The sequence below is a fragment of the Bubalus kerabau genome, chromosome 17 (assembly GCF_029407905.1).
Source record: "Bubalus kerabau isolate K-KA32 ecotype Philippines breed swamp buffalo chromosome 17, PCC_UOA_SB_1v2, whole genome shotgun sequence".
Taxonomy (NCBI): Eukaryota; Metazoa; Chordata; class Mammalia; order Artiodactyla; family Bovidae; genus Bubalus; species Bubalus kerabau.
In genome coordinates this window covers 66385900-66406303 of record NC_073640.1, presented here as the reverse complement: position 1 = coordinate 66406303, position 20404 = coordinate 66385900, and the positions used below count along the sequence as shown (strand labels likewise).

The 20404-nt window shown below is 54.2% G+C and overlaps 1 protein-coding gene across 1 annotated transcript; it reads right to left on the bottom strand.

Moving 5' to 3' along the window:
* Positions 1-118: 118 nt before the first annotated feature.
* Positions 119-19515, bottom strand: PRKCG (protein kinase C gamma). Its single transcript, XM_055551233.1, has 18 exons — positions 19332-19515; positions 19029-19236; positions 17537-17612; positions 13303-13414; positions 13007-13138; positions 12084-12240; positions 11335-11469; positions 10952-11039; positions 10420-10449; positions 6901-7053; positions 6413-6601; positions 5292-5383; positions 5133-5195; positions 4859-4997; positions 3789-3869; positions 2559-2666; positions 1111-1251; positions 119-1014 (listed from the first exon to the last, which is right to left on the bottom strand). The coding sequence occupies exons 1-18, from the start codon at positions 19513-19515 to the stop codon at positions 826-828; spliced, it is 2277 nt and encodes a 758-aa protein (XP_055407208.1). The 3' UTR covers positions 119-825.
* Between the last annotated feature and the right edge of the window lie 889 nt (positions 19516-20404).

Here is a 20404-nt window from a genome sequence, read left to right as displayed (position 1 = left end):
CTCTCTCTGCAGCCTCTACTCAGCCTCTGTATGTGTGTGTGTGTGTTTCTATGTACAGTCATTGTCCCACCTCCATCCCCCTTCATTCTCCAAGTTTAGAAGAAAAACATCCAAACACTTGAGCATCAGCATCCCAAATTTATTCTCCAGCAGCTGTGGCTGGGCGGAAGAGGGGGCACGGAGAGTCCCGAGAGTGGCAGGCATTTGGGTAGAGGTGGTGTTCCGAGCAGGACTGGAGGAGCCATGCGGTGATGGGTCTAGGGGTGGGGGAGCCTGGGACAAAAGCTGACAGAGAACAGGGGCGGGGAATATCTTCCGTATGTCCCAGGAATCCCTAGAGCGCAGAACAGGGGCACTGGAGCAAGGGGGCACAGCCTCCCACTTACTCTGGAACTGGAGCGGAGGTGGGAGGGGCCTCGGAGGTGGGGGGATGTTCTGGAATCCTAGTCTAGAACAGCCCACCCCATGAGACTATTTCCCAGGAAGAAGAAGAAGGAAAAACAAAACAAAACAAAAAAAGGAGAATTGGGATGGTGTTGGCAGTTCTGTAAGTTGATGGAACAGAGTCCAGGACGCTCAGGCAGGTCAGAATCTAGGGCTCAACAGCAGCAGAATCTAGCACACGGTAAGACTCTAGAGATTGTATTGGGAGTGCGGAATGCCAGGAACGCTTGGGCGGGGCGGCTAGAACCCGGGGGGCGGGGCAGAGGCCAGAACGCTGGGGAGCCAGATCTAGAATTGGAAAGGGGGGTGGCATGGTGAGGCGAGGGCCAAAGCCGGGGCGGAGGAGGGAGCCGTGGGGACGCCCGGTGGCGGCAGGTGGGATTACATGACTGGCACAGGCGTTGGGCTGATGGGGCTGCGGGCATCCGGGTGCACGAAATCCGGGTTGACATAGGTGAAGCCCTGGAACTCAGCCTGGTCGATGCTGGCCAGAACCAGGCGGTCAGGGGGTGTCAGCGCCGGCGCCGCCCGAGTGAAGAACTTGTCGAAGTTCTCGCCGCTGCGGCCACACTGTGGAAAACACCGGGAGGGAAACGTGAAGCGTCGGAACGCGTGGCTGGTCCACCCTCTTAGGGGCCAGCATGGTGTTCCCGGGAGGGGACTGACCGGGCGGGGTCTGAACGGAGGCGCGATCTCTAATCGTTCCAGCCTGTCCCAGTCGATCCAGCGGAAAAAGCCGTGAGCGCGGATGGTGGGTTCTCCATCGGGGCCCGAGCCCAGGCGCTTGGCCGGGTGCTTGGTGAGGAACTGCAGGGAACACAGAGAGAGACGGACAGACAGACAGAGTCCCAGACAAGGAGGCCCAGAGAAAGACGGGGGTGGGGGGGAAGATGAGGAAGGAGGAATAGGGAGAGACAAGCACGGAGATCCAGAAAGAGAAGAACCAACAGTGGGGGGAGGGCGTGGTGCAGAGATGAGGGGGTGAAGAGAGGAAGAGAGAAAGAGGAGAAGGGGGGATAAATGAGATGGGGTAAATGAAACTCAAACCCAGAGACCCAGGGACAGACAAAGAAAGGAGCAAGATCAGGATGTGAAGGTGTGAGCGGCAGAGAACCCAGAAAGAGAGGAAGACGATCGGGGAAAACATCTCAGAGGGAAAGTGGCAGAGAAGGAGAAGGTGGAAGAGAGAAGACCCAGAGAAAAGGGGGAACAGAGACCCAGAAAGAGGGAAAGACTCAGCGGGGAGAACAGAGAAGGGAGGAGGAGGTAGGAGAAGAGAGAAGGGAGAAGATGGGAAGGAGTGGGGGAGACGGAAGCCCACAAAGAGAGGAGGGTGGAGACCCAGGAAACAAGCACCCAGAGAGAGGGATGAAGACCCCATATGAAGGAGGAGACTCAGAGAAAGGGGAAGATGGAGACCCAGAAAAAGAAGATGAGAGAGACCCAGAAGGAGGATTGTGTGTGTGTGTGTGTGAAGGGGGGTTGGTGAGAAGGTAATAGAGACCCAGAAAGAGGAGGACGAAGATGGAAAAGGTGAACAGAGATCCCGAAGGACACAGAAAAAGAAAAAAAACCAAGGCAATGACACAGAAAGCCCCATCATGTGCAGATGGAGGCAGAGGAATGGGACAAAAGCCGAGAGAGAGAGACGTGGTCAGAGAGACGTGGAGACAGGAGCTCGAAGCAGAAGCCTGCTAACAATTGCTGTAGGCTAGGCTCCTTCTCCTGCCTTAACACCACAACCCCGGAGGAGGAGACGGTGGCTCCCAGAGTTTTGGTGACTTGCCACAGATCCCACCGGAGGAAAAATGGCAGGAGTTAGGTTCGACTGACCCGCTCGGCTCAGCGCTGCCTGCCCCGAGCTGGGGGGCAGGGGGGAAACACAGGACAGGGTAGAGGCCGCCCTTGGACTGCCTGGGGCAGCAAGGCAGGATGTGATTATTCTAACAAGATCAGTGTGCTATATAAACTTTTTCAGCAGATGGAAGTAAACCAACTTGAGGAGTGGGAGCCTTTTCCTAATGTGCAGAGACACTGCGTGGGCAGTCCTGGATGGCAGCTGTGGGGCGTGTAGGTGCTGGGCCTGGAGAATCTGGAAGTCAGGGGGCTCTCACCCCCTTGCAGATGGCCACAGCTTCCCGGGAAAGCGACTTGGGGTAGGTGACAGTTTGTTCCATGATGGCTTGAAACAGCTCCTCCTCGTCTTCTCCATCAAAGGGGGGCTAAGAAAGTAAAGGCGTTAAAGAGTCAGAGGCCTGACTACCTGGCCCCACCTTTCTGCCCTCACTGCCCACCACAAGCAGAGCCCGCCCTGGGGTGGGGGGGTCCCGAATTGCTAGAGAAGAACGTGACCAGACCGCTAAAGCTATGTCTTTCCCACTTTCAGAGGCTCTTGTTTTCTATCTCAGATGCTTCAGCTCTCTGCACCTCTTTGCTGCTCTGTCTCTCTTTATCTGCTACGTAAATCAGCAAGGTGTTAATTAGGCAATGTGTTATTTAAATAGAAGAGAGAAAAACTGCAGGAAAAAACTGTAAAAGCACTTTCTTGGCTGGATGAGTGGCCTCCAGTCTTCTCGGATTTGGAAAAGCAGTATCCAGACAAAGATTCTAATGTGGGGTCTAGGGAGTCTGTTTCTACAACTGAGTGGGGCGTCCTTGAATTTGGATAGGAAAAAAACATGCATCCTTATTTTTTGGAATCTAAAATTGAAATTCAGCCTTATAAATGTAGGAAAGAAACCCCAGCAGTAGTAGATGTGACTTTATCACTGATGGAAATCATCGATATTTTCTTATCATATAAGAGTTGCAGATATCTCAAAAAAACAAAAAAAACAAAACCAGTCATCTCTACTTTAAAATTACTGACAGGCCTTCCTACTTACTTCCTATTCCTGTGAGATATTGCTATTTAATACCATTTAATGCATTAGTAGGAAGTCACATATAAGTCCATATTCTAATACCCTTAGACAACCATACACAGTTAAATTTATTTACTTGATTAAATTAGATTCAATTAAGCCTTTAACATTTTGATAGCCAGATTTCAATATGATTGACTTCTTCCATAATGCTATTGTCTTATTTCATGTATTTAAAAGCATTGTTCTGAGAAAGGGGTCCAAGACACAAAAAGGGGGAAGAACCCCCCAGCCTGTGGGAAGTTAATGTTTCAGAACCATGGAGAGCTCTCTTCTATTTGACGGACGTCCCCACAGCTTCCTACACTCAGCCTAAAGACAACCCTTCCTGACCTGCTCCTCCTGAGACAGGCCATGTAACAGGTGGCACCCCTTCTGTGTTGCCATTAGCCAAACCAGCCTCTCCCCAGCGTCCCTTACCTGTCCCGCCAACATCTCGTAGAGCAGAACCCCAAAGGACCACCAATCCACAGACTTCCCATAGGGTTGGTAGGCAATGATCTAGCAAGAGAGGGAGGAAGGTGAGCAACGGTCATTGTGCTTTAAGAAAACGTGGGCCCCTCTAGCTTCACCACCTGGAAACCCTACCCAACTTTAAATGCTTTCAGCACAAACTTTTCCCACTCAGAACGCTTTGGCTCCATCCTTTGGAACATTTGAGAAGCAGATTCTACCTACTCAGAACATTCCTTTGGTTCCAATATAAAGATGAGCTAAGCACTAAGTTGCAAGTTCCACCCACCCTCTAGAATATCTAGATAACTGAACTCTCTCCTTACAATGTCAGGTGCACAGCACAGAACTTCAGAGTCCAGAGAGTCTTAAATCTGGACACATACCAGATTCTTGATTGCTTAAAGATAGTTGTTGCCAGCCCTGAAGAATTCCAGCCACAACAGACCAGAGTCAGAGGCGGGAAGGTGTGTGTATTTTTCAAAATCTTCCCAGGTGATGCTGATCAGCAGCTATGTTTTGAAACCATTGGCACTGGTTACTCAGGCAGTAGCACAGAGTCACCAGGAAAGATCAAGGACAGCACCATCAACCCCACCTCTCCCAAGGAGGGTTAGGGTCTGCTTATATTCAGTCAGATCATTAGCCCCACCTCCCCAACAAAGAGCAGATACTTGCCCACTTGAAATATTCAGGGGACAGCCTCCACAAGCCTAATGTTCTAGTGGGATGGGCCCCACCCCCTCAGAGTACACTGGGACTCTTCCCCCAGCTTCTTAGAACGGTCCAATAATAGGTCCTGTTCTCCAGAATCCCTAAAGGGGGTCCTGCTCTTTCGGAACATTCAGCCACAAGTCCTGCCCACTTTGCCTATTTAGAGACCCAGCCCTGCACACTTACAACACTCACAGGGTTGGAACAGTCCATGACTCCCGTGAAGACCCCGGGGTCAGTTCCCCACATTACGAACACTAGCCTCCCAGGCATATCCACGCAGCGAGCATGGAGAGCGCTAAGAGCGGCGGAGGTGGGGTTACCTCAGGGGCTATGTAGTCCGGGGTCCCGCAGAAGGTGCGAGTGGTACTCCCAGGAAAGACGTTCTCCTTACACATGCCGAAGTCAGTGATTTTGATGTGTCCTTCGGCATCCAGCATCACGTTGTCCAGTTTCAGGTCCCTGTGGGTGGGTTGGGGTGCAGTGGGTAGGAATTGCAGGAAGGGAAGAGAGTTCAACAGCCTGGAGCCGTGAAATTTGAATCCCTTCCCTTCTAGGGGGTCCGATTCCCTCCACTGAAAGCCCAGGGCTGCTCACCGATAGATAATGCCCTGGTTATGGAGGAAGAAGAGGCCGATGGCAATTTCTGCAGCGTAGAACCTGGAGGAGGGGACAGGGGGCGGGGTCAGGAGGCCAGAGGGGGGACACCGCTCCCTTTCGCTTTCCCCCCACCCTCCTCTCTTGGCCAAGACTTACGCTGCGTGGGGTTCCTTAAACTTGCCCAGCTGTTGAATGTGGTACATCAAGTCGCCCCCGGTGACATACTCCATCACAAAATACAGGCGATCCTGGGGAGGGGGTGGACGGGGGCTTAGAGGCAAGGGCACGCCCACCAGGGGAGGGAAACGTCCATTCCTGCCCACTCCAGACCAACGTAGAAGGCTCTGGGCCCATGCAATTAGAAATCCAGAGCAACTGTCTCCACTCACTCCATCCTCTGTTACTCTGAACTGTTGGGTGTTCCCCTCCTCCCTTCCCAGGATTTAAGATTGAGGTCCACCATTTGCTTGAAATCTCAGGAAAACTGAAACCTCTTTCCATATCCACTCACTCACACATCCAGTCTTGGCCACCTGCTAGGGACCAAAGCTGTTCAGGCTTCACTTGTGAATGATACTAATTTTTAAATTACTTTTTAATTTTTGGCTGCACCTTGCCGGCTTGTGGGGATCTTAATTCCCCAACCAGGGATCGAACCCAGGCCCCCTGCAGTGGAAGTATGGAGTACTAACCACTAGACCAGAAGGGAATTCCCAATACTAATTTAAAAAAAAAAAAAAATCCAGGAAGCTGGCTACGCCCACTCAGAGCTCTTCAAAGTAGAGTCACGCCCTCTCTAACCTCTGACAGTTCTGACTTGTTGTCCCATTTCAGTCTTCGGAAACGCCTTATTTCTGATGACTCCTTAACTAAGAACCCACGAGTGACAGCCTCACCACGCAGAGCCCAGTTGTAGGCAAGCTCACTCAGGAGACGTTCTCCACGCACTCCTTTACTCCAGAACCCAGTACTCCAGAAACACCCATTCAACACCTAGGGAGTTCAGGCCACGCCCACTCAGGCTCCCGGTGCTCTGGCCACGCCCTCCAAGCCCCCTGCGTGCTGGCCACACCCACTGAGGAGCCGGCCACGCCCCTTCAGAGTCCACTGAGGTCTTCTGCCCTCCGCCAAACTCAGACTCTCAAATCCAATGCTGAATGTATCTGAGGGGTTGCGGGGCGGGGCGGGGCGGGGCGGGGCGGGGGTGGGGGTGGGGTGGGGTGGAGTGGAGATGAGGCAGGGCCCCTGAGCCAGCCTGGGGCCCCATCCTTTCGCACCGGGGTCTGGAAGGTGGAGTGAAGCTGGGTGAGGAAGTGCGGCCGGCCTCCCGGGCCTCGGCCCCCCAGAGCCAGCACGCGTTTCTCCACCAGGGTGCAGTCCACGTCGTCATCCTGGACGATCACGTCTTTCTTCAGGATCTTGATGGCGTAGAGCTCATCGGAGCCCCGGCGCTCGGCCAGCATCACCTAGGGACAGAGGCCTAGTCCATCTTGGGAACCCAGAGCGCTGGTCCCTAGCCTTCCCTTTCAAGGAGACAAAGAAACAGAATCCCGGGTCCTCCCTCTCACTCACGGGGGACCAGGTGCCCTGACGTGGCCAGCCACTCCTTCAGGGCAAGTATCCCTATCTTTAGGCCTCTCCTCTCCAGGAACTCAGAGGCCCCATCAAACCATCTTTGGGGCTCAGAAGCCTAGTTTCCCCCGCCCCAACCCTGATTTCATCTCTAAGAAACCCGACCCCTCCCCCAGAGCCCCAGGAATCCAACCTTCCCAAAACTGCCTTTTCCTAGAACCATGAGGAAGCTGAAGTCGGAGATGTGTAATCGTCCAGGGCTGGCCCCGAAGAAACAGCGCTTGGAGTCGGTGGGACTGGGGGATGGGGAGGGGATGGGAGACGAAGAGGGACCCGTCCGCACCCTCTGTGAGAAAGGGAAGACATGCAGAGCTAGTCAGACCCCGGAAGGGGGTAAGGGGGTGCCCCTCAGAGAGATAGCATCCAGGGAAAAAAGAGAAGGGGAGAGAGACAGAAATGGAAAGATGGAGAGAGAAGAAATGCTGTTTCCACACCCATCTTTGGTTTAGGGACTTTTTCTGACTTCCCATAGCCTGCAGGTTTTATTGGGCTTTCTTTGTGGCTCAGAGAGTAAAGACTCTGCCTACAATGTAGGAGACCTGGGTTTGATCCCTGGGTCAGGAAGATCCCCTAAAGAAGGAAATGGCAACCCACTCCAGTATTCTTGCCTGGAGAATCTCATGGACAGAAGGGGCTGGCAAGCTACAGTCCCTGGGTTCGCAAAGAGTTGGACATGACTGAACGGTTAACAGTGGACTTCCCAGGCGGCACTAGTGGTAAAGAACCTGCCTGACAATGCAGGAGACATCAGAGATGTGACTTCAATCCCTGGGTCGGGAAGATCCCCTGGAGGAGGGCATGGCAACCCACTCCAGGATTCTTGCCTGGGAAATCCCATGGACATAAGAGCCTGGCAGGCTTCAGTCTCAAAGCGTCGGACATGACCGAAGAGACTCAGTACGCTTGCCTGGAGAGTTTGGTATTCAGCTAGCACTTAGACAGCTTACTATATGCCATCAATCCTCCCCATCAGCACCACCACCCGATCTCCCATTTTAGAGAAGGTAAGTAACTTGCCCAAAGTCACACAGCAGGTAAAAAGCAGAGCCAGAAATCAAAACTCATTAATGCCAGAGACTGTGTCTCCCTCCTTTGTGCTTCTCCACCATCACCCAGCAGGTGGCTTGGGTCTGGAGTCGAGTGCTGAATGCAGGTCCAGTACTTCTAACTTCAGAGCACATCCAGAACCTGCACACGCTTACCATAATTGCCTCCCTGGGCCAAGCTGCCAGGAACTCACCTCTGGACCTCCCCGATGCCTTCTTCCTCCTCCTACTGTCAGCTCTCGACACAGAGGCAGTCCTCTTGTCCAAATCAAAACCATCTTGGGCCACCTTAGTGGCCTCCCATCTCACTTGGTCTATTTAATTACTTAAAAAATGAACTTATTTAGGTGCACTAGGTCTTAGCTGCGGCACATGGGATCTAGTTCCCTGACTAGGGATTGAACCCAGACATTGCTGGCTTACTCCCACCTCAGGGCCTTTGCATGTGACCTTCCCTCCACTGGGAAGGCTCTCTGCCATCCTTACGGCTTACTATTTCATCTCCTTTCCATCTTTGCCCAGTGATCACTTTCTCGGTGAAGTCTTCCCTGCTTACTGTAAAATATCAGTGAACAGCACTCTCTATCTTTAGCGCTTGTTTTTCTCCATTGTCATTCATCATCGTCTAACAGGATCACCAGCACCTTTATTTTGTTTAATGTCTTCCTCCCAGGAGAGCAGGAGTGTACTTTTTCCCCCCTCTCTTCTTGTTTGCTGCTATATCCCCAGTGATTAGAACCATGACTGGCACACAGAGGGCTCAAGTAAAAATATGTTGTTTTGAAAGAAGCAATGCCAGAGTGAAAGTGTTAGTTGCTCAGTCATAGCCGATTCTTTGGGACCCCATGGACTGTAGCCTGCCAGACTTCTCTGTCCATGGAATTCTGCAGGCAAGAATACTGGAGTGGGTTTGCCCTTCTCTTCTCCAGGGAATCTTTCCCACCCAGGGGTCAACCTACATCCCCTGTGCTGCAAGGCAGATTCTTTACTGTCTGAGCAACCAGGGAAGAGAGAGAGAGAGAGCACCTGTTCCTTCCTTGGCCTGGAAATCTGTCCTTCTCCTTTACCCAGGGAATCCTGTACTTCCTGTTGATGAAGTTTTTCTCTGACTTGCTCAAGTCTTGCCAGAGGTTTAGGACTCCCCAGTGCCGGAGGCCATCTCCATGATCAAATACATTCCTTCTCTATCTGTAACTTTCATTGAAAGAGGAGCTCCCCAGGGAATGGCCTGATTCTACTCCCAGAATAGGGCATGACTTACGTAAAACTTCAGGAAATAGGTGTTCAGGAAGTGAAAAAAAAAAAAAAAACAACACCAAAAACCAATGGAGGAGAGAAAGGCCACAGTGAGAAATGGACAGAAAAACTCAAAGAGCAATTCAGATGTCCCTTCCTCAGGAAAGTCCTCCCTGATCACCTCCTCCGGCCCCTGCCAGACTGGGTTAACCTTGTGCTTCCTGGGTGCCCTGGTAGCTTAGTCGCTAAGTCGTGTCCGACTCTTGTGACCCCAGGGACTGTAGCCCGCCAGGCCTTCTCTGTCCATGGGATTCTCCAGGCAAGAATACTGGAGTGGGTTGCTGTTTCCTCCTCCAGGGGATCTTCTCTTCCCGACCCAGGGATTGTCCTGGGCAGGAAACCTGTGAAACCAAAAGTCCCCCAGATACACCACAGCTCTTGCGGCTGCGCCCTTGGGAATTCCTCAGACGCCTTTGGCTTTTCCAGTTCACAGGCTGATGCTGTTCTGGGGGTGGCCCTGCACGGTCCTCACCCAACAAGAGAGGGTCCTTAGGGGCCACTTGAGGGGGGACACACCCACAAAGTCAGGAACAGAGAAGGGCCTGGGTCTGCGGGAGCCCCTTTCCTGAACCTTTACAGGGTGGAATGACAGATGCTACTGGCCACCTCATGGAGAGGAGCGCAGTGGGGTGGGGAGCTGGGGGGGTGGGGAGGCTGGGTAAGGCCTTGGTAAGATCCTGACCTTTGCTCCCCAAGGTTGATTCAGCCCAGAGGGGAGTCAGGGCACGATGGAAGCTCCCCAAGGGTACCAGTAGCAGCAGGGTTACCAGGATCCTCCCATCAGCTGTGTTCCTCCTACCATCCCCCAACAATAGTAACGCTGAAGACTGCAACGCGATCAGCATAAATACACTTGCCTTGGGAGGTGGAGGTGGCAGAGAGAACCCTGTTTTGGACCTACATCCCCTAGAGCTCTGCTCCTCCTTCAGTGCCAGGAAGAAACAGAAGTGTAGCCACAGAATCCGAGAACCACAGGCCCAGAATGACAGACCACAGAATTCCAGAGCCAGGCCCCACAGACCATGGAATGCCAGAAACACGGGACCCAGAATTGATAGCTACAGGGCCCTAGAGCCTCAGGACTGTGGGCCCTTGAATCTAAGGAATCTGTGATGCTGTCCCTACCTTGGGGAGTTGCCTGAGGGTCAGACTGACCTCCAGAGCACTCCAATTACTCAGCAAATACAAGACCTAGGAATGGTATGCGTTCCACCCACACATGTGGAAATGCAGACAGATATGAGAGGGATGAGATACAGACCACAGGACTGAAGCTGCCTCCAACCCAAGCCTCTGGCTTTTCTTCTCACCTCGTATAGTTCCAGGGGGTAGTTACAGGCCTGAGAGAGAAGAAAGTCAGAGTCAGAGCCTCCTGGGAGGGGTAGGCGATGGCCCTAAAGCAGGGGAGAGATCCCCAAGCCATGGGGATGGATGTGTGTGCCTGTTAGTTGCTCAGTCGGGTCCGACTCTTAGCGACCCAATGGACTGTAGCCCACCAGGCTCTTCTGTCCATGGGGTTCTCCAGGCAAGAGTACTGGCGTTGGTTGCCATGTCCTCCAGGGGATCTTCCCGACCCAGAATTGAACCCGCCTCTCCTGTGTTTCCTGCATTGGCAGGAGGGTTCTTTACCACTAGCGCCACCTGGGAAGTCCTGGGGATGGATGGGAATTCTAATTCCCAGCACTCCCTTAGAAAAGCAGAAAGAACTCCAGGGTCTTCTGGGAATTTTCGTCCCCGGATCAGTGGGCAAGCAGTGATGGAGTCTGGGGAAGGCCAGCTCTGAACTGTGGGAGGTTGCGCTCCCTGGGGGGTGGGGGGCTGGGGAAGTCGGGGTCTGGGTACCTCGAACTTCTGGAGGAGGTTGCAGTTGTCGGCGTCAGCCACCGGCACATTGTAATACTCGCCCTCCTCCTGGTTCAGTAACTTGTACCTGACATGCAGACGGAGACCAGAGCGGGAGGGAGGGGGGAGGTTGGGAAGACGGATGGGGCACGGGGGCCGGGCACCCAAGGGAGAGGCAGAGACATCAAAAGGGAGTAAGAGATGGAGAGACGGAGATAGCGAAAGAAAGAGTGAGATAAGAAGAGAGGTACGGGGGGGGGGGGGGAAAAGGATAAAACAGCCCAGGGAGGCCGAGACGATGGCGTCCGGGCGGAGAGAGACCACAGCCCCGGGGATGGAGGCGCGGGTGTCGGCGCCGAGCCCCGCCCCCGCCCGCCCCTCACCAGCCGTCCACCGGCGCCTTGAGCAGCTCCGAGACGCCGAAGGACATGGCGCCCATGAAGTCGTTTCGGGAGGTCCGGTCCCAGTCCCACACCTCCACGCTGAGCCGGCGCTCCACGTCCCCCGGCTTCAGGTTGCTGCGGGGAGAGCCGGGTGCAGTGAGGGGCCAGCTCGTGGCTCCCCGACCTCCTTATCCTCGATGCTGGAGGAGCCGGCAAACCTCCTGAGCTGGGGCCTCTTTCCGCTCTGCGGAGTGTCTTCCCACCCCTAGTCCTCCCAAAGAGGGTCCCTGTCCCCGCCTGGGCTCGAAGTCAACCTAGACGGCTCTCTCAGCCCCCCTCCCTGGTCTTTCGCATCTCTGCCTCTGGGCTTTTCTCTCCGGATCTCTCCTATTCTCCCTCCAGAACCGTCCTTCTGTCTTTCTCTCAGTTGGCTTCTCTTTCTCTTCCTGCCGCCCACCTATCACACCCCGCCCCATGCCGTCTGTGTCTCTCCCTGGGTTTATGTTTCTTCCTCTGAGTCTCAGGGTCTGTGTAATCTCTCTGATCTCTGTCTTAGCTCTAAAACGGTCACCTTCTGTGTCTCCATCCCTCTTCCTCAGTCACTTCATTTTCTCCTCCCACCGCCTTCTTCTCCCTTTGCGGGGCTCCTCCTATCCTAACACCTGCTCTCTGTAGTCTTGTGGGCCACTAGGACTCTCAGACCGTTCTCTGTTAGTCATCACCGGGCCTCCCCTGCAGCCGAGACTCACAACACAAAGGTCTCGTTCCACACAGGGTTTAGCGTAGCTTTCACCGTGCGGGTCTTCTGTTTGGTCAAATTCCGAGGGTCTGGGATGAGCTTCAGCTTCACATAGGGATCGGAGAGACCGTTGGGGTCCATTGGGATGAGGTTCCGGGCCTCGCCAACTGAGGGGGTAGGTGAAGGAGGGCAGATGGGGTTAAGATCCAGGGAGAGGCCCTGGAGCCTTCCCCCAGCCAGCAATCACGACTTCCAATCTCTCAACTTCCTCTTCCATGACCCATGTTTTTTGTTTGCTTTTCTTTCTTTCTTTTTTTAAAAAATCTTTTACTTCTCCAGTACCCAGAAGATGGGGCATGAAGCCCTCTCCCCAGCCAGTGACCCAGAAATCAAATCCAAAGCCCCTGGCTCCCTTAGGATCCTGGCCATATCACCAGTGCGTGCATGCTAAATCACTTCAGTCATGTCCGACTCTGCGACCCCATGGACTGTAGCCCGCCAGGCTCCTCTGTCCATGAGTTTCTCCAGACAAGAATACTGGAGTGGGTTGCCATGCCCTCCTCCAGGGAATCTTCTCAACCCAGGGATGGAACCCGGGGCTCTTATGTCTCCTGTGCTACTTGGGAAGCCATGTAGTAAATCGGAACCTCACTTGGGACCAGTTCTTCGCTCGTCCGCACCCGCCTCCACCCCCAGGACCTTGATGCCTACAACAGCCGTCACGAGAGGCAAGGCTGGAGACCAGGGGCCTCGAGCAGAAAAGGGCATGGCCGGGTGGCTCAGCCTGTGCAGGCGGGGTCAGCAGTGTGGGCGTGACCTTTGTGAGGGGGCGTGGCTTTCCTGGGTCGGTGAGAGTGGGCGGGCAGCTCAGGTGGACTCGACCCAGTCCCTGGGATGAAAGGGGCGGGGCCAGGCTAGGAGGCGGGGTCTCACCCGTAACGTGGATCTCATCGGAAGTGGGCGCCCGGATCTCCAGCTGCAGGCGGCCCCGGCGCTCTGTGTGGTCCACGCCGCACAGAGAGGGCACGCTGCGCACACAGCGCCGGTGCACGTTCATCTCGCAGCCTGGTGGCGGGGGGACAGAACTGGGAGGTGGGACTGTGGGTCCCGCCTTTAACTCCAGACCCCACTTCCCCTCCTTCACGCTCCCCCCACCACCACGCGCGTTACTCGAGACCCAGACTCTGCGCCTTTGCAGGGGCCGCGAAGCGCTGGGTTCGCAGACTCACAAGAACACTTCATGCCCTGGTGCACCAGCCCGTAGAGCAGGGAGCCACAGTGGTCGCAGAAGGTGGGGCTGCTGTAGCTGTGCAGACGGAACTTGTGCTTGTTCCGGGGATCCTGGTGTGGGCGGCGGTCGGAAGGAGTCGGTCAGAATGCGGGCCAGAGAGGGTCCTGAACAAGCACGCACCGCCCCCCCCCCCCCCCCCCCCACCGCTCTTCCTCTTCAGCCCTGCTCTCCCAGGCTTCCTGCTCTTCCGCCTCACTCATTCACTCTCCAGTATTTATGGAGCACCTACTGTGTGCCTGGCACTTTCTTGGTGCGACGACCCAGCCCCTGAGCAAAGCCAATAAAAACTGCAGTCCGTGTGGACTTTACTTTCTAGTAGAGGGAGACAGAAAATGAACACGACAAATAAAATATATAGGGCCTTCCCTGGTGGTGCAGTGGTTAAGACTCTGCCTTCCAGTGCAGGGGGTACCTGTTCCATCCCTGGTGGGGGAGCTAAGACCCACATGCCTTGGGGCCAAAAAATCAAAACACAAGACAGAAGCAATATTGTGACAAAATTCCATAAAGACTTTAACAAATAGTCCCCATTAAAAAATCTTAGAATATATAGTATGAGGTATGGACATAGGTACTCTGGACAAAGATGGAGCAGGGAATGCACATTATTAGGGATGCAGGGGGGATTGAAATGTGAAATAGAGTGATCAAGGAAGGTTGTACCAACAAGGTGGAATATGGGAAGAATCTGAAGGAAGTGGAGGCTTCCAAGATCCCACAGTCCCTACCCCATGGTCTTCCACAAGCTGTTCTCTGAGGACGTGTGGGCCACCATGAACCCTGGATTATTCATGGTCAGCTTCTTTCAATGTCTGCTCAATGATGACCAGCCTTCTCTGAGCCCCTTGTGGGATGCAGACTATGCCCTCTCAGTTTTAGGGCCCAGGCATCCCAAAGATTAAGTGTAAACCACACAGCAGGGTCTGCTTAAATGTGCTTGGTAGTGTTACTACTATCATCACGGCCATGGTTATTACTAGCGATTTGATTGCAGTCCCCACGTAGCCCTGGGTTTAATCAAGAGCTGGGCCATTTCCCAGTTGTGTGATTTCAGATACATGCCCAATTTTGAGCCTCAGTGTCTTGATCTGCCCAATGGAAATAAACAATCTATCTCTTGAAGCAGTGCTTATAGCTCAATTCCAATTAAGCAGGAATTTAAGACACCAGGAAAAGCATTCCTCCTTCCACCCTCAGCAATGTCTGAGTATGAAATAATTTGATATTTGCATTTTTCTAAGCAGGCTTCCTTGGTGGCTCCAATGGTAAAGAGTCTGCCTGCAGTGCAAATCAAACCTGGGTTTGATTTAGGGGTGGGAGAGATCCCTTGGAGATAGGAATGGGTATCCACTCCAGTATTTTTGTCTGGAGAGTTCCATGGACAGAGGAGCCTGGTGGGCTACAGTGCATGGGGTTGGAAAGAGTCAGACACAAATGAGTGACGAACACTTTGGAGCTTCCCTGGTGGCTCACATGGTAAAGAATCTGCCTGCAATGCAGGAGACCCAGATTCGATTTTCTATGAGTGCACTGCAAGAGTTTTATAGGGTGAACATTCAAGATCTTCTTAGGATTTTATTTTGAAGTTTAGTGGGGATTGAATTGTACTAGGGTGGGGAAAGGGGTTGGCAGTTGCATGCTCTGAACCTCTAAAGACCTTCAGCTGACCCGAGCTCCCAGTGTTCCTGCCACATGAAATGAGATGCTGTGGCTGAAAATTCCCAGCAGGGTACCTGACATGGGAGCTGCTGAGGTTATTCTCAGGGTGAAAGTAGCTATTAAAAAAGGAGACAGTATTGGTGTTCCGATTAGGAAGATTAGGGTTCAGATTTTGACTCTGCCCACGACCCAGCTGTGTGATCTTCCCTCACACCACCCTTTTGAGAAATTCAGGGAGCCTCCCCATCAAATGGGACCATGAGCCCTCCCTGAAAGGGTTCTTGTGCAAATGGAATGCAATCATGCATCTTGAGCCCTGAGCACTTCTTAAGCCCTTGATCTGTGTTGCTGACAAGAATAAAAGCTTAATGCTTCACAGAGAAAAAAGAAAGCCAGATACAGAGGAAAGGCCTTGTCCACACTATTTCCCTTTGTTTCCTCACCGAGAATAGTAACAATTTTACAATGATAAAAATTAGTATTTTGCCTTTTGCTACATACCAGGTATTCATACCCAAGGAGTTGGCTCATTCAGTCCTTAAAACAATTCTATCAGATAAGGGCGTGGTTATTAAACCCCATTTTACAGACAAGGAACTGTCTGTAAATTAACAGAGAGGTAAATTAACTTCTGGAAGGTCACAGAACCAACACGCGGTGCAGGTGGGACTCAAGCCCAGGTGTCCTGGCCCAAGAGCCTCCGTTAGATGGGGACAGGAACAATACCTAACTTTCTAAGCTGTTGAGAAGATTCATTCTTACGCTAGATACAAGATCCCTGTTAAATGCATGCAATGAGCCCTGGGTAAATCAGATGGGAGTGTTTGGTGGTGGTGGAGGTGGACAGGTGAAGGCAGCAAATAATACATACAGGTGCTGGGAGACAGTGGAGCTCAACCTATGTTCTCGGAAGTCATATCCTCTAAACTTCAGTTTTCTTGACCTGACAAGCTGGCAAAATGCCTCGTGGACTTCCGTGGTGTGCTCTCTCTCTTTCTCAATCCGCCTCTTTCTCCATCTGCTAACCATAAAACCGTCTCCAACTCTATGTCAAACCCTGGGCTAGTCTCATGCTGCCTGACTTCACTAAACTGTCAAAACAAGCCTGGGGGCGTCTAGATTGATGCCTATCCCACATGGGAGCCCTAACTATAGGCGGCTCTTTCTTTTTTTTTTGGCTGCTCCGCGTGGCATGTGGGATCTTAGTTCCCTGACCAGGGATTGAACCTGCGCCATCTCCAGTGGGAGTGTGGAGTCAACCATTGGATCAGGGAAATCCTACAGGTGGCTATTTATTAATTCAAATTAAGCAGGATTTTTTGGAGAAGAAAATGGCAACCCACTGCAATATTCTTGCCTGGAGAATCCCATGGACAGAGGAGCCTGGTGGGTTACAGTACAAGGGGGTCGCAAAGAGCCCGACACGACTTAGTGACTAAACCAAGCAGGATTTTAAACTTCCGTCCCTCGGCGGCTAGCTATGGTGGTTGGCAGCTGGACAACAAAGATACAGAATGCTTCCATCATGCCGGAAAGTTCTCCAGGTCAGCACTAGATGGTCACCCCACTTTATAGAGGGTGAAACTGAGGCTCACAGAGAAGAGCCCCAGGGCCAGACAGAGAGTGAAGGAGGGATCAGGGGTGGGCATGGAGGGTGGACAGTTATTGTTAGCCCCTTGATGTTGGGGGTGGAGAGGAGGGAGAGAATGGTTGTCTGTATCTGTGTGTGTGTACATGGGGGATGTGTGCATGCACAAATGTGTGTGCAACATGGGGGAATTTGTGTGTGTGTGTGTGTGCACACAGGGGTCTAATATGCATCCGTGTGTGTGCACATGGGTGTCTGTGTGTGCACGGCACACACACAGGGGGCGTCTATAAGTGCGTATATGTGTGTGCATGTATATGACAAGATCTCTTGGGCTTCCTTCTCTCAGTACCTGCTAAGCAGTTTCCCGTATCTACCATTTTCTATCCTAGTGTCCCTTTCTGAGTGTCTGCCCTTCCGTCTCTGAGTTTGTCTCTCCCAGTCTTTCTGGGTTCCCTTTTCTTCCTCCCATGTTGCTGACTCTGTTCCACTGCTCTTGCTTTCTCCCCCCTCCCCCAATCTGCCTGGGTCTCTTTTTTTCTGCATCTCTGGGCGTTCTCTCTCTGTCTTATCTCAGGATCTCAGTGCTTGCATAAATTTCCCTCTCTGTCCCTCTCTCTGCCCCTCATCCTTCTGTTTTCTAAATCTCTTGACTCCTGGATCACAGCCGACCTCCTCCAGTGCTGAGGTCCCCTCACCAGGCCTCCTCTCTGTCCCCCACCTGGGTCCCAGCCAGTCTCGGTCCCCTCTCATTCCCCCTTTCCAGGCCAAGGGCAGGGAATCTGGGCCAGACTAGCTCTCCCTATCTCTCCAGCCCCCCTCCCCTCCCAGCCTTAAAAATAGCAGGAGAAATTGGGACGGACGCCGAGGGGGTGAGGGCGGGGGCTCGGCCTGAGGAGGGAGAACCGGGTGTCCGGGCACTCACGTCCGTCTGGGGGCCCTTCCCAGCGCCTGGACACTCGAAGGTCACAAACTCGTGGCATCGTCGATGAACCACAAAACTGCAGACTGAAGGCGAAAATCATAGAAACCCAGAGCAGAGAGAGACCCCAGTGGACAGAAAATCAGAAAGAGGGGAGACCCAGACAGAAAGAAACCCAGGAGAGAGGGATCTCCATAGGGTTCAATACAGAGAAAATCAAAGAGACCTTGACAGGCAGAGAGAGACAGAGAGACACTGAGAGACAAAGATTCTAAAGGTGGACCCAGACAGAGAAACAGAGATGCAGAGAATCACGGAAACAGAGAAACACAGAGCGCCCAGTGCCTACACACAGCCAAAGAGGAGACAGAGACACAGAGGCAGAGACAGAGAGAGAGAGAGAGGGAGACACAGAGAGGGCAAGAAATGGAGACAGAGAGAAAGCAGGATCCACGGACAGAGATTAAAAAGTGAAGAAAGAGGCAGGCAGACTAGAACGGAGGAGACACAGAGAGGTCCTTCAACAGAACGGAGAAAGAGCATCAACTTGGGCAGAAGTGAGTCTGGGGGCGACGCCGACGGCCCGCCCCCCTCCCTGACTCACTCTGCTCTCAGCAGTAGCAGCTGGTACTTTAGGACTCGCCCCCCCCCCCCGGCCCCCATATCTGCCGGCCCCACCCAGCCCCCACCCGCCCATCGGTGACCCCACCCGGCCTGCCCCTTCCTAGGACGGGTGGTGTTGTCATGGCAATGGCAGCCTGGGGTGGGGGGGGCTCTGACTTTGCATCTCCAGCCCCCCCTTCAGCTCCCCTTTTCCAAATCTCCCTGTTCCCATGGCAACAGATTCTCCAAATATCTGTCCCCACCTGGAGCCGGCCGAGGGAGGGGCCCCCAGTGCCACCTCCGCGGTGGCCCCGCCGTCAGAGCTCCCCCCCCACTGCAGGCAATGTCTCTGCCACACCCCCCGCCCCGGGCTCCCCCGCGCCTCTCTGGGGACCAGCGAACACGTGTGTCAAGCAGCCTAGGCTGCGGGTCCCCAGCCTCCACCCTCCCGAGGGTCCCAGGAGTCCAGGTCCCCTGCTCTTACCTTGACATTGCAGACCCTGTTTTCCAATCCCCCTGTGAGAGTCAAGGATCTGAAGTCAGTGCAGAAAAGGGTGCTGGACCCCCTCTCCTCTGCAGGTCGTGGGAGGCCCGAGTACTCCCACCCCCTCCCGTCGGACCCGGGAGTCTGAACCCCAGCTAGCCTCCTCTTCTCAGGACCCCGAAATCCTGTCCCCTTCGTCCGTGTCCCTCTTCTTTCAGACTCAGGAGCCCAGGCCCCCAGCCTGTTCCTTCGGACCCGGAAGGCCAGGACCCCCGCCTCGCTCTCTCTGACCCAGGAGTGCCTGCCCCTAACCCGTGCCCAGCCTGGGGCCAGGAGCCAGGGCCGAAACCCCCTCGTTCCTGCTCAATAAGGGGCCCCATCCCCCGGGGCCTCAGCCCCCTCCCTCACCATATGAAGTCAGTGCAGTGGCTGCAGAAGGTCGGCTGCTTGAAGAAGCGAGCGGTGAACTTGTGGCTCTTGACCTCATGGACCACCTTCTGCCTCAGAGCCCCCTTTCTGCAAAACAGGGGCCGGGGTCCGCCCTCTGAATCGCCTCCGCCGGGGCCCAGGCCGGACATGGCCCCCGGAACGTAGCAGGGACCGGGATCCTGCCTGTCTGGGGAAACAGGTGGAAGGGCGACTAGCCGGAGGCTCGGCAGGACAGAAGAGCCGGCGGGAGATGCCGCGGTGGGAGTGAGAGGGGCGAGGCACCTCCAGGAGCCGAGCGCGCGGGGCCGGGAGCGGAGCCCCGGGGCGCGCCGGCTCCGCCAGGGGGAGCGAGAGCCGAGAGCACGGGCGCTGAGGAGCCGGAGGCACGGGCGGCGGCGGTGGTGGGAGCTCCGGCTCCGGCACCTGCTGAAATGTGGGAGCCCCGGGCGGGGGGAGGCGTTGCCATGACGACCGAGGGGCGGGGTTTCGGCTTAAAGGCGTCCCCCAACCCCCTTCCTGGAGAGCCCAGGGACTATTCCCTCCGTCTCCAACACACACACACGTGCGCACACCCACTCCGGAGGCCGGGTGAAGGGGGGGGGCATCCTCTGAGCTGTGCCCTGCCCCCTCCCCAATCTGCCGCAAGCCCCGTTCCGACCCCCTCCAGGGTGCCGCGGCGACTCCTGTGAGCCCACCGCAACTCCGCTAGGATCTCCGTCTGACTGTGTCTCCGTTTCATTGCACAAACTTTGTATTGGTGCTGAGATCCAACGGTGAGCAGGAGGGAGTCTTGGCGTCTCACTTTTTCGGATGTCACCCAAGTCTCGAGTTCTCCCTCTGGGCTTCTTGTGATTTTTGTACGTCTGTGTCTCCCTCCGGGAGTGTCCCTTTCCCTCGGCCTCTGTTCCTCTCCCTGTATCCCTATAGCTTTCTCTCTGTGTCTCTGGTTGGGTCTGAGTTCCTTTCCTTGTCTCTGAGAATTTCTGTTTTTATTTCTCTCTCTTCTTCGCTGTGTCTCCATCTACGTTTGTCACTCCTCCTGTGGACCGCCCCCCCTCCTGGGTCTTGGGGTGTCTCTCCCTCTCACTCCAAGTCTGTCTCCCTGAATCTCTTCTTCTTCCTCCCTGTCTCTGTCTCTATGGAGCTCTGTTTCCCCTTTCCTCCGTGTCTCTCTCCCTGTCTCATTCTCTATGTTCTCTTCTTTCTGGTTCTTTGCATTTCTCTCCCCTGGTCTTTGCAGATGCTTTCTCTCTGTCCCTCTCCGTTCCTCTGTGCTTGTTCCTCTCTGACCACTCTCTGACTCTGAATCTCTATCCATCGCTGGGGGTCTCTCTCTGAATATATAAGCTGATCTC